The 13650-nt window shown below is 39.5% G+C and overlaps 1 protein-coding gene across 1 annotated transcript in view; it reads left to right on the top strand.

Moving 5' to 3' along the window:
- Positions 1 to 11440: 11440 nt before the first annotated feature.
- Positions 11441 to 13650, top strand: part of MAP3K5 (mitogen-activated protein kinase kinase kinase 5) — an 81924-nt gene continuing 79714 nt past the window's right edge. The window contains exon 1 of the mRNA XM_072408946.1: positions 11441 to 12237. Coding sequence (XP_072265047.1) covers positions 11814 to 12237 — 424 coding nt within the window. The 5' untranslated portion in view covers positions 11441 to 11813. The remainder of the gene's footprint in view (positions 12238 to 13650) is intronic.

Below are 13650 nucleotides of genomic sequence, written 5' to 3'. Positions count from 1 at the left end.
ATCACATTAGCATTTCCCTAGACGGAATGTTAGTACTTCTCCTATAGTTGAATATGTATTACCAGACACTTTCTAGGTGCTGATTCTTTCCAATACATTTTATTAATAAAAGATTAGGTGGTGGTATGGAACAATTACAATAAAGTCATTATATATAGGTATATCATACAAACGCTCTCTGTCTCTCTCTCTCTCTTACATATATATATATGTAAAATATAAGTATTTTATAGAGATAGACTAGAATCAGAGGTGATGACTAGCTCTCTACAGACACTTTCAAATATGAACACTTTCTTCATCAAAGTTACATGATTTCCATTTTTAAGAGCATAATCAGAACTCATCCAGTTATGGTGTCAACCACAGCAGTGGTCAACAACCTATTGGACGCCACAGACCACTGTTTTCACGGACTCCGGACCGCGCATGTGCGGGGAGCAGTGTGTCACTTAAAGGGGTAGAAACTTCCCCCAGAGTGATGTCATGATGCCAGAACTTGCCCACTCTTCCATCGCAAGTCCGATCCACCGTCCTGAGCCTACGATGCATATGGGAGACATGGTCTGCGGCACTGGCCAGTGCTCCCCCCAGTGCAGTCCTTCCCCTGACCCCGCTGGGGGGAGCACAAGCCAGGGCCGCGGACCACCAAAGTTTTTGTCTGTGGACAACCGATTGGTGACCACTAATCCACAGCACACGTCAATGTGCATGACCATTGTGAAGACTTCATATATAAAACCTAGTGCTGTATAACAAGAAATTCAAAAAAGCTAATTATAAAAGATGAAAAAAAGAAAGAGGGGAGAACATAGAAAACTTCTAATAAGATAAAAAAAGAGAAAAACATTTGAGTATGATGGTTGGGGGATAAGGGCAGGAAAGGTGAGGATTTACAGGCTAAATTAGAGTGAGTGAGTAGACCAGATCTTTTGGCATATAATGGTCTATCCAGGGAATTTACACCTGCTGGAGTTTTATCAGTGTGTCATTAAGTATTACCTATATTTTTTCATTGGACTAAAAACAGACTCATAGATTGTACATAATACTTTTGTTGCAGGTATCAAAAAAATTCTGAGAGTAGTAGTATAGTAGTAGTATAAATCAAATTGTAATTAAGTCATGACTCATTAGCAAAACCCCTTATCAAACCCAGTCGGAAAGAGAGGAATACCAATGACAGAGGTGAGGGAAGCATATTAGAATATTCTACCTGAATACTTATATTTAAATATATACACTTATATATACAGTATCCCACATTTGAAGCAAATGCCAAATTTAAATTTGCTTTTCAAGATTTGGGAGGGATCCATAATAATGTTTCCACTGACATGGGATCAATTACCAGGGTTTTGTAGGGACGCGAATAGGACCAATTGTGCAAACACATTATAATTAGTCATGTGCAGGACCAAAGGCCCCCCATTGCCTTTGCTGCAACAGGACATGTTTTGATATTGTAGTCCTTTTGGTCCCTTTAGATAAATATTAAAAGTTGCCTTGGTAAATTTGAACAACACGTAAGGGGTTTTCATTAGGCAATACCTTTGATGGGTACACTAGCCTGGCAACCATATCATTTTCATTCATACTATACTGGCTAACCACAAAATTTGATGTCTATTTTAAGATTCCAAAAATTACGCAAATGTCATAGAACAGCATGTTGGCTGACAGTAGGGTTTCATAGGAGCTATTTAAGTGCAAACTTAATTTACATTTGAATAGGTAGGAGGTTTGTGCAAAAGCCAAGGTTTTTGGGTGACAGGGATATTTCTTGTGAATTCCTGAAAGCTGGCCAACACAGAGCGCAAGATGGGTAAAGACACACGTAGATTAGATAAAAAAAGAAGACTGTCTTCAGAAAACAGGCCTAATTTAGGATGGTGACCTGTAAGGCTGATACCCTGAATCTACCCTGGGTGGTTTCCTATTGCTATGGCCAATGGCTCTATAGCCAAGACAAACAGGAGCAGCAATAATGGGCAGCCTTGCCTGGTGCCTCTACCTAATAAAAAGTAAGGTTACCTAAAGCCCATATACCGAATGAAGCACTTGCTATATAAAGGGTAAAACCAGGAAATGCAGACCATTGCTCTAAGAGGTAACATAAGGCCAAAGGACTAAGTCAAAGGGCTTTTTAATATCTAGACTCAAAAACCAGCAAAAACACTTGGCTTTTTGACATAAGGCTGACTTGATCATCAAAATTAAGTTTGTTGATGTCCCGTTTAAGTGAGTTGCTAATATTGAGGCCAAAAGCAGCAAGGTTGAGCAATAAGATGGGTCAATGGGTTGATAGTTGAAACGGTTGAATCACTAATCAGTTGAAAGTGGTGAATGAAGTGAAGCTCCACTAACTTCAGCCATCCAGTCAAACAATCATATTTTTCCTTCCATTTGATTGAGTATTCAATTCAAAGTAAATTTTTAGTAAATTAGGTGAACATCCTAAACATCCTTAAAGGCCATGTCACACATCACATTGCTGGTGGTAGAGTCATGTGGGTGAGCGTTCCACTAGCCTTTGTAGAATTACTCCTTTGCTGCCCATGAACACTAAAGAATCAATTGCTAGTGACAGGTCAATGATATCTTTGGCCTCAATACCAAGGCATTGGTTCCATAGTTCAATATGAAATTGCCAGCATCATGAATACGTTTTAGTTTTGCGAATCTTGTTTGAAGTTTGTGGATGTACTGTATGTCTGTTAATCTTGTTGGTCAATCCTGGCCTTTTGAAGGGCTAATAAGCAAGCTGTTTTCAAATAAAAGGCATGGAGAACATAGGGTTGTGCTAATGTCAAAATAAAACAAAAAAGTCTCCCTAAACAAAAATGTTGGTTCCCCATTATAGAAAGGGGGCTGGGTTATCTATTCCTTCCAATTTACTGCATCTTGGGACAAGGGTTTACACTATGCTATTTAAAGTAGGTTATTCTTACTTGAGAAGGTAAAACTGCAAAGCTTTCAGGTAAAAGTTAACAGCCCATGAGCATCAAGAATTCTTAGAATTTGCTGTGAACCCAAACCAAATCCCCATTGGTCATTTTGACATGCACTCAAAGAAAACTCTTGTGTTTGCATTTCTTATTTAAAACTCAAGGATTGTTGCTTGCCGGTTTAGTGTCCAGTCGCACTAGTGCATCATATTCACACTAAAACATGTTCCATGCACTCCAAAAACACACAAAACAAAGTTTCCATAAAATTTTGTGAAGCTCCTCACATCAGTTCATTCTATTACAAAACTGTGGTACATTCATACAGTTAGGTAGCGTACTCGCAATAACTTCATTCACAAATACTGCAATACGCAATTTAATCGGTGCATTTTAAGTTACATGACCATTATTTCAGGTGAAGGAATTAAAAGAAAAGGTCTAATGTCGGTGCAGGGGGGAATTTCTCCATCCTAAGTAGATTCATCTCATAAAGGTCTAAAAGGTCTAATGTCGGTGCAGGGGGAATTTTTCTATCCTAAATAGATTCATCTAATGATTCAGGAGTTCACTGCTGTTGGATGCAAACAAGGCTCAGTCTTTTTTTCAGCATACCACCCCAACTGTCCCTGATTTAGAGGGACTGTCCCTATGTCCACCTCATTTGGCCCTCTGTGGGTGTGTATATATATATATATATATATATATATATATATATATATCTAATATAAAGAGGGTTTTTTTGCACTAAACCTTTAGTCCATCAAACTAAATAAAAGAAATGTAGTTGTGAATAAAAGCACCAAAAGTTGATTTAACCAACTATTTTGTTAACTTAATTTATAGTCCTAAAAATGATGGCTTAGCAAAGGTATGTCTTTTGCCTACATGCTTCGTCTCTGTCTCCAAAAGCTATGAGGTATGTCCCAGTGTTTATGATTGTATCTTGAATTTTAAAGTGTTTCACAATATCTGTAAAAGCAACACGCTCCGTAAAAGTAAATTCCTCAAATGTAAAACACGTAATATAAAACTGATAACAAAGAAATGATGCAAAAAGTGAACACTTTCTAATGTTAATTTTCTTTAGGGGATACATCACTGCTTGGGAATGTCATGTGCATTTTTTTATTTTGCACACAGACTATTTTCAACTCTATCTCTGTGAAACTCAGACTTTGACCCTGGAGGCTGCTACCAGACTGAATCCCAAGGAAGGGAGTGGTAGTAACAGTCGCTAAATGTTTATCTGTGATCCCTGCATGAGACTGGATTCCTTTAGCATTCCAGACCATTCCTCTGTTTAATATCCCCTCAATGGAAAGGTGCAGTCTGATCACATTCAGAAAATTATTTACTTATAATTTGTGAGAGGTCATTTACTAATAGTGGAACACAATATTATGTTTGGACACTTTTATTTTGGGAATGTTATGCTTATTATTATTTCCTAATGTTTAGATAAAATCTGTTAGGTATTCTTTTGAACTGAAGTGTAATATAACCACCTGTTTTTTCAGAGCTATAGACCCTGATCACACTGGAAGTTCTGAAAAAAGATAGGCATTTACTGGGTCTTTGGACAGGTGCACATTGACACTTTAGGTAGCTTCTCACTGGCACTTTTTTGAAATATTGCCTGGCTTCGACTGGCACATTTTAGTATAAGCAGTGTGACTTATTACAGCTCACTGCACTTCTTCTACTACTCTCCCTTTTTCATCATGTTCACCTGCATTGCTTTTGCTTCCCTCCCTCTGCCATCATCTACCCTTGTACAGCTTCTGCCTCTCTTCTTCTGACACCATGTCCTTCTTTATTGCTTCTGCCTCTTTTTCTCTGCCACTATATCCCCCTGCATTTCCTATACCCCTCTTCCTCTGCCACCATGTACCCTTGTATTGCTTCTGCCTCTCTTCCTCGTCCACCATGTCCCCCTGCATTGCTTCTGCCCCTCTTCCTCTGCCACCATGTCCCTTTGTTTTGCTTCTGCCCCTTTTCCTCTGCCACCATGTCCCCCTGCATTGCTTCCGCCCCTCTTCCCCTGCCACCATGTCCCCCTGCATTGCTTCTGCCCCTCTTCCTTTGCCACCATGTCCCCCTGCATTGCTTCTGCCTCTCTTCCTCTGCCACCATGTCCCCTTGCATTGCCTCTGGTCCTCTTCCTCTGCCACCATGACCTCCTGCATTGCTTCTGCCCCTCTTCCTCTCCCCCCATTATCTTTGTATTGCTTCTGCCTCTCTTCCTCTAACAACATGCCCCCTGCATTGCTTCTGCTTCTCTTCCCCTTCCACCATGTACCCCTGCATTGCTTTTGCCTCTCTTCCTTTTACATAATGTCCTCCTGCATTGCTTCTGCCTCTCTTCCTCTTCCAACATGTCTTCCTGTATTGCTTCTGTAACACTTGTAACATTTCTGCCACTCTTATCCTGCCCCTGAATTTCTGGCCAACTGTGCTTTCCAATTTAAATCAGCACTTTCCTCCCTTCATCACACACTGAGCACCAGTAGGAGGCATTCACATGCATTTTGCTAGTGATCCCATGCTAGAAATTATGTGGAATGTGTAGAAGGTAGAGATAATTTCAAACTGTATGCACACACTATAATTGTGTGTGCCAAGGAGCAGTAGGTGTAATGCCGCTAAAATGGGCACAGCAAACTGCCTTCAACATCTGAGAATTCCCTGTAAAAAATGCAAAGCAGATGACTACAGGCTATCATAAAGCAGTGTTTTAGTGAATGCAAGCTGATAGATTTATCCTGTGTATCAGACCTTCACCCAGTCACACAGAGGAACTGGCACTGATAATTGCTGAGGAGAACAGCCACAGACTATAATGTGTACAGAGAGATAATATATTTTGAGAAAAAAATATGTGGGAGATGTGCTTGCTTGGTTTTTTTTTTATATTGCTTCTGTATTGGGTGGTAAATCTTTTGCAATTTTACAACATCCACTGTATTAATCCATGTAATATAGATATACAAGTGTATTGTTCCATGTAAAAAGGTTTGTATTATTGACAAGTGGGGGTTTGTTTACCCAGACACACCACCATGATCCCTGAACGCTTTTCATTCTTTGGACACATTTGAAATGCTTTAATAATGCAAATAATACCATGATTCTATTTGGTTCCAAAAATATAGGCATGTATTGTATTTTTTTTTTTGTAATTCTTTGTAATTTTTTGTATTCTTTTTTTTGTATTTTTTTACATTCAGATTTATGCCCATATACTAGCATGTTGGCAAGGGTCTGCATGTTTTAACAACATTAAATCATTAGAATTAAATGCAGATCTTTACTAAGTATTTTTTTGACCTAGTCACATATGAGTAAGTAAACTTGTACCCATCCAGTTGTCCAGCATTGCTCAGAGAGGTCAATGGGCTGTTAATGAAACCTTGGAAATTAGTAAATCAGGCCCTTAGTTGTGCCCTATAAACATATACTAAACATGTAAGGAATGCTGGGCTAGAGGTAATCTACTTCTTTTTGAGGTAGTAGTGATTGTAGAGATTCCAGTCAATAGAGGAGTTTATCTTGGGTAACATTTGAAACTTCCTGACAATTTCAAATTGGTCTTTACTGTATTCAGTGATGCAACAATTTCCTCCAACGCAAAAATTTCCAAGTATGGCCTACACACAACCACACATGCATGGCCAGTGGGTGACAGATTTTTAAAGATCTGGCAAGCTTTGCAAAAATTGCCTCATTGCTGCAATGACAATTAAGGGTGGATTGTTTGAAACAACAATCATTCTGTGCACGTAGCTTAACACAGGCACCGAGAAGGCATCCTAAAACTTGGTTCAATACATAAAATTGCCTCAGTAAAGTGATAATATCATCCTACAAGTCTGTTTGGAATTTAACAGCCAAGCTGGATAAAGGACAGAAAAAGCCCAGACAAAAACAATCCAGGTAATGACTTCTGAATATATCCAGCAGTCAGTGTTAAGATCACATTGACACAGGGTGCCTGAATATTAATACTCCTGTATTAGAATTTAAACCCTTGGGTTTAAATTCCTTCACTGATGGACCAGTGGGTTCACTGCATTCTGAAAAAACTGCCCCTCGAGTGGTCAGTATATAGTTTGGAAAAAGTTTCTTAAATCTTTTTACATAAATGAGATACGTAAGTTATGTACCACATACCACATGCAAGAAGATATAATACAAAATGAAAACATGATATAATACAAAAATGAAACAGAACAGTAATCATACAAAATATGAATCAAATTATAAAGAACATGGAACATGTCATACAATTAGTGGGAACATCCTCCTCGCCGATACATTTTTTTTGATATGACTAATTTTTAATTAAACTACATATAACAAAAGTGCAAAAAACATGGGACAAAACCAAGTCCCAGAACTAAGGTATACTGAAACACTTAACACATCATGGATCTTTTTTCCCTGAATGATACATTATAAAATTAAAGAGCTAGCACTTCACAATATATCAGAAAAAATAGAGACAGTAAATCAACTTGATGCTCCTACAGCCCTGCGGTCGTACTAACTCTTATGACGAAAGGTTTCTCTGACATCATGCAACTGAGATGGAGATAGCGTGTGTTGTAAATAAGACATCCAGGTATCAAAACATTTTTGTGGGTGCGTATCCAAATGTTTGGTAGCTTCAGTTTTATCAATCAACATTAAAGTTTGCAAATAATTAGTAAATTGTGCCATCGTAGGGGAATGGGGTTCTAGCCAATGTTTCAATATAGATTTTTTGGCTGCTAATAAACAAAGATGGTCAAATTTAGATAATATAGAACTAGTTACTTGGGAAGCCATTCCATGGAAAAGTGCCAATTGGGGCAACAATTGAGGGTTATACCAGTAACCCGATAAATAAATCCGAAAACGGACTTTCAAAATGCACCTATTACCGGACAGTCCCACAATAAATGTTCTAGAGGCGCTAATGGGAACACACACTTGGGACAGGCTTCCAATCTTCGAGCAGCTGAATGTGCACTAACTTTTAAATTAAATGCATAATAGGATCTTTGAATGATTTTGAATTGCATTTCACGCCACACCTCACTAACAATACATTTCCTAACCAAGGACCAGCTAATTTTTACCAACTCCAATGTATCTGAGCAAGAACAGTGTAAATATTCAGCCCATTTTGTCACAAACTTGAATTGAGCTCGAGTACCAGAAGGATTATCCAACAATAATGGATAAATGAACGAAATGGAGTGCTTTGATTCAGGCATACCCATGATTTGTGTTAAGAAATGGGGTAAGGACAAAATAGATGTAGCACCCATCTGTGCAAAATAAGCAGATTTTACCTGTAAATAATATAAAAAATGATGGGAAGGCATGGCAAACTTAATCAGATTTTTAATGTACTAAATCAATGCCAACAAATTGTATAAAACATCTGTTTGATTACAAACATTTTTAAACCTTGAATTTACAGAACTAGCTACAGTATGACCAAAAGTTTTCCCAAGGTGGTCACCTTTAAACATCATAAATGTAAGTTTCTGAATGTGTTTCACTATCAAAGTTTTATGTAAATGCATGTAATGGGAACTATAGTAGGGGAAGTATGCATGCAGGACAGCTCTGACTGGAAGCAGATATGTCTGCTTAAAAAATCCTTCAAACACACGGATGTCAAAATAAAAAAGAAGAAGTTACCCATTCAAAAGGGATGTTTTCAACACTGAGAAAAACTTTTGGTCATACTGTGGCTGATTGTAATTATAATACAGCTAACACATATTTTGATATGACAATCTTTGCATCTAAACACAATTGTGTCCTTATGCAAACCCGGAGACATTAGATGTCTTTATATGTGACAGCCCTGATCTCCCTGTATAGCACAGAGAAGAAAAGATACCCAGTGATGACATGACTAAAATAAGGTATGCATCGAAAAAAGAAAGGTTTACAGTATTTAAAATTGTTGTGAGCATGTTGATGAAAGGGAAGGCAAAATCTAAGGGAAGGCTCAGATTTTGTTATCCAAGGATGTGTGTTAACAAGCATTAGCTCTATAGAGGTGTAGTTGATGTCTGATTGGTTCATTGCGCTTCTACATCAATATTCCTGCTTGATAGTACAGTTCATGTTGTATGTTCAGCCCACACCAAATATGAGATCTGTCTGTCTCATCCACTACTTCACCAATGTCATTTTCATTCCACCTCTCCCCTTGGCTATTCATACATGGTTACACATCTCGTTTAGTAGAAAGGCACAAGAAATGATTCCAAATTAACATGATATTAAAAAAAGAAAATAATAGGTATTGAGAGAACTGGGGTGGAGGAACCATCTGTGCAGGTTGTCCAAATACACAAGGAACCCATTTATAGGGAATGTGAGTTAGAAGAGTGTTGGGACCTCCTCTTGCTGTTTATTTTTTGGCTGTAGGCATTGTGCAAAATGCCCTAACAATTTCCTCTAAATATGTTTCTACACAGGCAGCCTTTTCTAACGATATCCATCACTGATGCAAAGTAAAGCAGTTTTGGTATGGGGGCTGAACCTATGCCGCTTCTGCTTCCGTTGTCATTAAGCACAGATAATACCTGGGCTGCTAGCAAAAATCAGTATTTCCATTAAATCATTCATATTTTCTCCCATCACACTGTATATTTATGTAATATTCATGTATATTTAAAAAACTTCCTGCGGACGCGTGCATTGTGCATTGTCAAAGCTGATTGTAGTCCAGCTCAGGAGCCGGAAACGGTGACAACAACTCAGGTGAATTGAGTAAACATTGTGATACTAGTAAACAAGGTGTCAATAGACATACTTTGCTGGTAGCCTCACCAGGAATGGATGCATTAAAATGGGAAACAATAAAAAAGAGATCTACATTTTTGACATTCCAGGAACATAAGTAACATATTTGGCTAAAGGTCAATCACTAAATTCCATATAAGTAATTAATATATATATATATATATATTTCACCAATTGTCCTTGTTACTAGTTTGGTAAAAATGCATGCATCTTCAGAGTGTTGGCAGGAATGGCTTCCATATCTCCTGACATCATATATTTCTATAAAAAAATAAAAATAATACCTGGTTGTCTCAGTTGGGTAAATTGCTGGGTATTGGGGAAAAGGTATGGATGACGCACCTGGGGCATGCAACATCTCCATGTTAGTGTGTATATAATCATATCTAAATCACATATAAAAAGATATGCCCCTGGTGTGCTTATTTTGTGCCAGGTAGGTGAATACCTGGACATTGGGTAAGGGTAGAGACGACGGACACAGTATGTGAAGGCAGCTTCCAAATTCTTTCCTGATATCACATATATCATAGTATTCCTATGTTTTAAAAGAATTAATAAAAATAATGATAGTCCTTGTTCAGGCACATACTGGGGTAAAAAACTCAATCTCCCTGTTACTTTTCTATATTGTCATTCTATTACACCCACAAAGGCTATGTACACATATCAGATCACTATTGCTGAATTACTCTTCCGAGCACAGTACATACAACACCTTTCTGTTCTATGAGGGGAGAGCAGCCATGGCACATTGATGAATGATGTTGTGGGACTGCTGTATGCCAAAGTTTTACCTGAGATGAGCACAACTGTTTTTTTCTTGATAATCATCCGGCCTGTATACGTAACCAAAGACTGCACCAGGCCGCACTCACCCCCTGCACCAGTACAAATAATGTAAGTTGGACTGTTGGATATAAGTGGAAGCCATGTTCTTGAGGACAAGGCCTGTCCCTCCCAGTCCGGTCACTAATCTCTGCAGCAAGCATTATGTCGTACATTTTCCTTAGCTGACAAGAAACTGCCCCCACCCTTGGTTGTGTTTTCCCCCCAGGCTGGAAATTGTTAGCCCTCCTGTGTCTAAATGCAGGGTACATTGTACAGCCATGGCCCATTATTATCACCATCAGAAAATGGGCCCTATGAAATGAGGTGCAATGGTGCATGGAGCGCACACATGATACAAAATCCTATTTGTGTGTTACTTCCCCCACCTCCTAGATTGTAAGCTCTTTGGGGCAGGGTCCCTTCCTTCCTGTGTCACTGTCTGTATTCGTCTGTCATTTGCAACCCCTATTTAATGTACAACACTGCGTAAAATGTTGGCGCTATACAACAATAATAATAATAATAATGTTGCTGCAAAAGCTTGCAAGCACTGAGATGCAAGCAAGCATAAGAACAAGTTGTAATAAGTAAATGATTTTATTGTTTATGATACTCGGTGCAATTAGTCAGCCTTTACAGTGGTGTGTCACCTTTATTTCCTGTAGTAAGGCAGCCAGCTGAGCCAAGAATGTATGAGGCAGGCGGGGAGGGTGTGAAGAGGTGTGGAAAGAGAAGTAAGGGCTGGCTTTAATGGAGTCCCTTCCTCACAATTGTGTAACACTTTCTTACAGAGCTTGTCTCTAGCTAGAAAAGCCATCTTCCCGCCCAGTAGGCAGTCTATGTTATCAGCAGCCATCAGGGGCCACAGAAACTCTCACAATCCTCTCAGCTCCCTGGACTAGCAACAGGCTGCATACCTGCAAACACACACGGGAGGCAGGCTGCTTGCCTTGCTTTCACTATTTGTGTTGGACTGGCAGTGTGTGTTTGTGTTGTTTTATATCACATTGAGCAGAATATTGCAGGACAACAAGAAGCGGGTGGCCGGGCATGTGAGCAGCCCTGGACGATGTGTCGCTGCCTTGTGAAGTAGCGGAGTTGTGTCTGGCACATTGCTGAGGTAACACGTTGGACTAGATTAGTGTCGGAGCAGGAAGACTTGTTGGGTGCAGAACTAGTTAGGGGAACTTATCTGTCCCTTCTGCTCATTTGTCAGAAGACATGAGTGCCAGCAGCGAAGGAATTACTTTCTCGGTGCCAGTGTCTCTGCCGCCCGAGGCAAAGTGCTGCATGTTTGAGGAGAAAGCTGGGCACAGACATGCGGGGCAAGCGGCCGCTGCTGGTGGCAACAGACTGCCTGCAGCTGGCAGCTTCTGGCATGAAGATTTCATCCATGGGGCCGGTGGAGGAGGGGCAGCTGCCAGCCGCTGTAATAAAGGAATCACCCCAGCTGTCAGCACCAGCAACAGCAGCCGGAGAACAACTGTTGTCTATGTGATTAATGAGGGCATGCAGACCTGTGAAAGCGCTGCGCTGCACTGCCTGCAGGAGGCGTGCGAGAGCCAAGGGGCAACACTTGACACACTACAGTTTGGCAAGCTTGACTTCGGAGAGACTACTGTGCTTGATCGCTTCTATAATGCAGGTAAAAGAAACTGGTGCTGCATAGGAAACATCTGTAATCTTCTACCATGTGTTGGCTATGCATGCTATAATCTATATGTGCCTAGGTCATGTAATCTGCTGCCATGGCACTGGTATTTCATGACTTCTCTTATCATTAATGACTAATAGATGGGGATGGGCTGCAAGGAATTCATACTTTGGTATAGTGTGATAAAGGTTTTTCATCTCACACCTCCATTGCCCTACTCAAAGTACGGCTTTGGTTTTCTCAGGGACCCCCGCTGATTTTGTGTTAGTTTGTACAGTACCGTAAAGCGACAATAAAGTCATTCCATCTTATCTGACAGGTAATATAGAAATTATTCCTTAACCCATCTGCTGGTCATTTTTGTTCACTTTCATCATGTGTAAGGGATCATGCGAGTGTCAGGACGATGGCATTCCAGCACACATATATATGGGAGTGCTATAATCAATGGCCAGACTGCGATCCAGGAGAAGCTGCAGAGAGGATGGCATAGAGCTCAGATCTTTAATCCCTGAATGATGTTAATAGACAGTGTGTTTCCAGTACTCTGCTAGTGGCACACTATGACAAGTGCTGCTGGGACCTCATGGCTAATTTGTTCCATTTTAAAGAAAGACTATAGATGCAGAAAAAAATTGCAATTAGGAATGTTTATTATTGCAGAAGGGACAGGTCATGTCTTTTGATAGCTATATGCTTTTAAAAAAAACACCCAGCTCAAGGAAAGATGCTAGGACATGCTGGGGATGCGGGAGTTATGTCTCCCCTGCCCAACCAATCAAGGTGGGCAGAGAATGGAAAGAGGAGAAGATAAAGATGGCAGCACATGCAATGGAACTAGGACAGGTGAGTGTATATAAAAAATGTGATCAGACAATTAATCCTTTTTTATTGCACATGGGACTTGCCTAATTTTTTAAAAAAATATTGGTGTAGTTACACGTTAAAGCCTGATTCCGGATTAGGCAGTGTTTTTTTTTCTTCTGTTGAGTAGTTTTCAGTGCTGCAGAGAATGAGGCTGACATTTTACTAACTGAATATTGAATAAATATTTAAATATATAATATAATACAATTAATTATACTAAGTGATTTCTTTGACTAATTTGAGAATCTGCAGTAAAAATAGTTTAGTACGTGTGTGGCGATGTTTGGGTGACCCCATAAAATCTATTTAGCAAAATTATTTTTGAGAAGGGAATCTGAAATCTGTGTTTGAACCCCTAAACCCCAGTGACTGCAGTCAGAGTGGATATGTCAGATCTTTTATATCATGAATGATTAATTCATCTTTGTCGGATTGAAGTCATTCCATGTTAGCAGACTGTACCAGTGGGTGAATGTTATGTTATATCTTCTCTTTCCCCTAGTTCAAACCTTCAGTGCCAAACTCCAAAGATGGATT

Source organism: Pyxicephalus adspersus, chromosome 4, assembly GCF_032062135.1.
Source record: "Pyxicephalus adspersus chromosome 4, UCB_Pads_2.0, whole genome shotgun sequence".
In the NCBI taxonomy this organism is placed as follows: domain Eukaryota; kingdom Metazoa; phylum Chordata; class Amphibia; order Anura; family Pyxicephalidae; genus Pyxicephalus; species Pyxicephalus adspersus.
The sequence above is the reverse complement of the archived record's forward strand: the minus strand, read 5'-3'. Positions and strand labels throughout refer to the sequence as shown.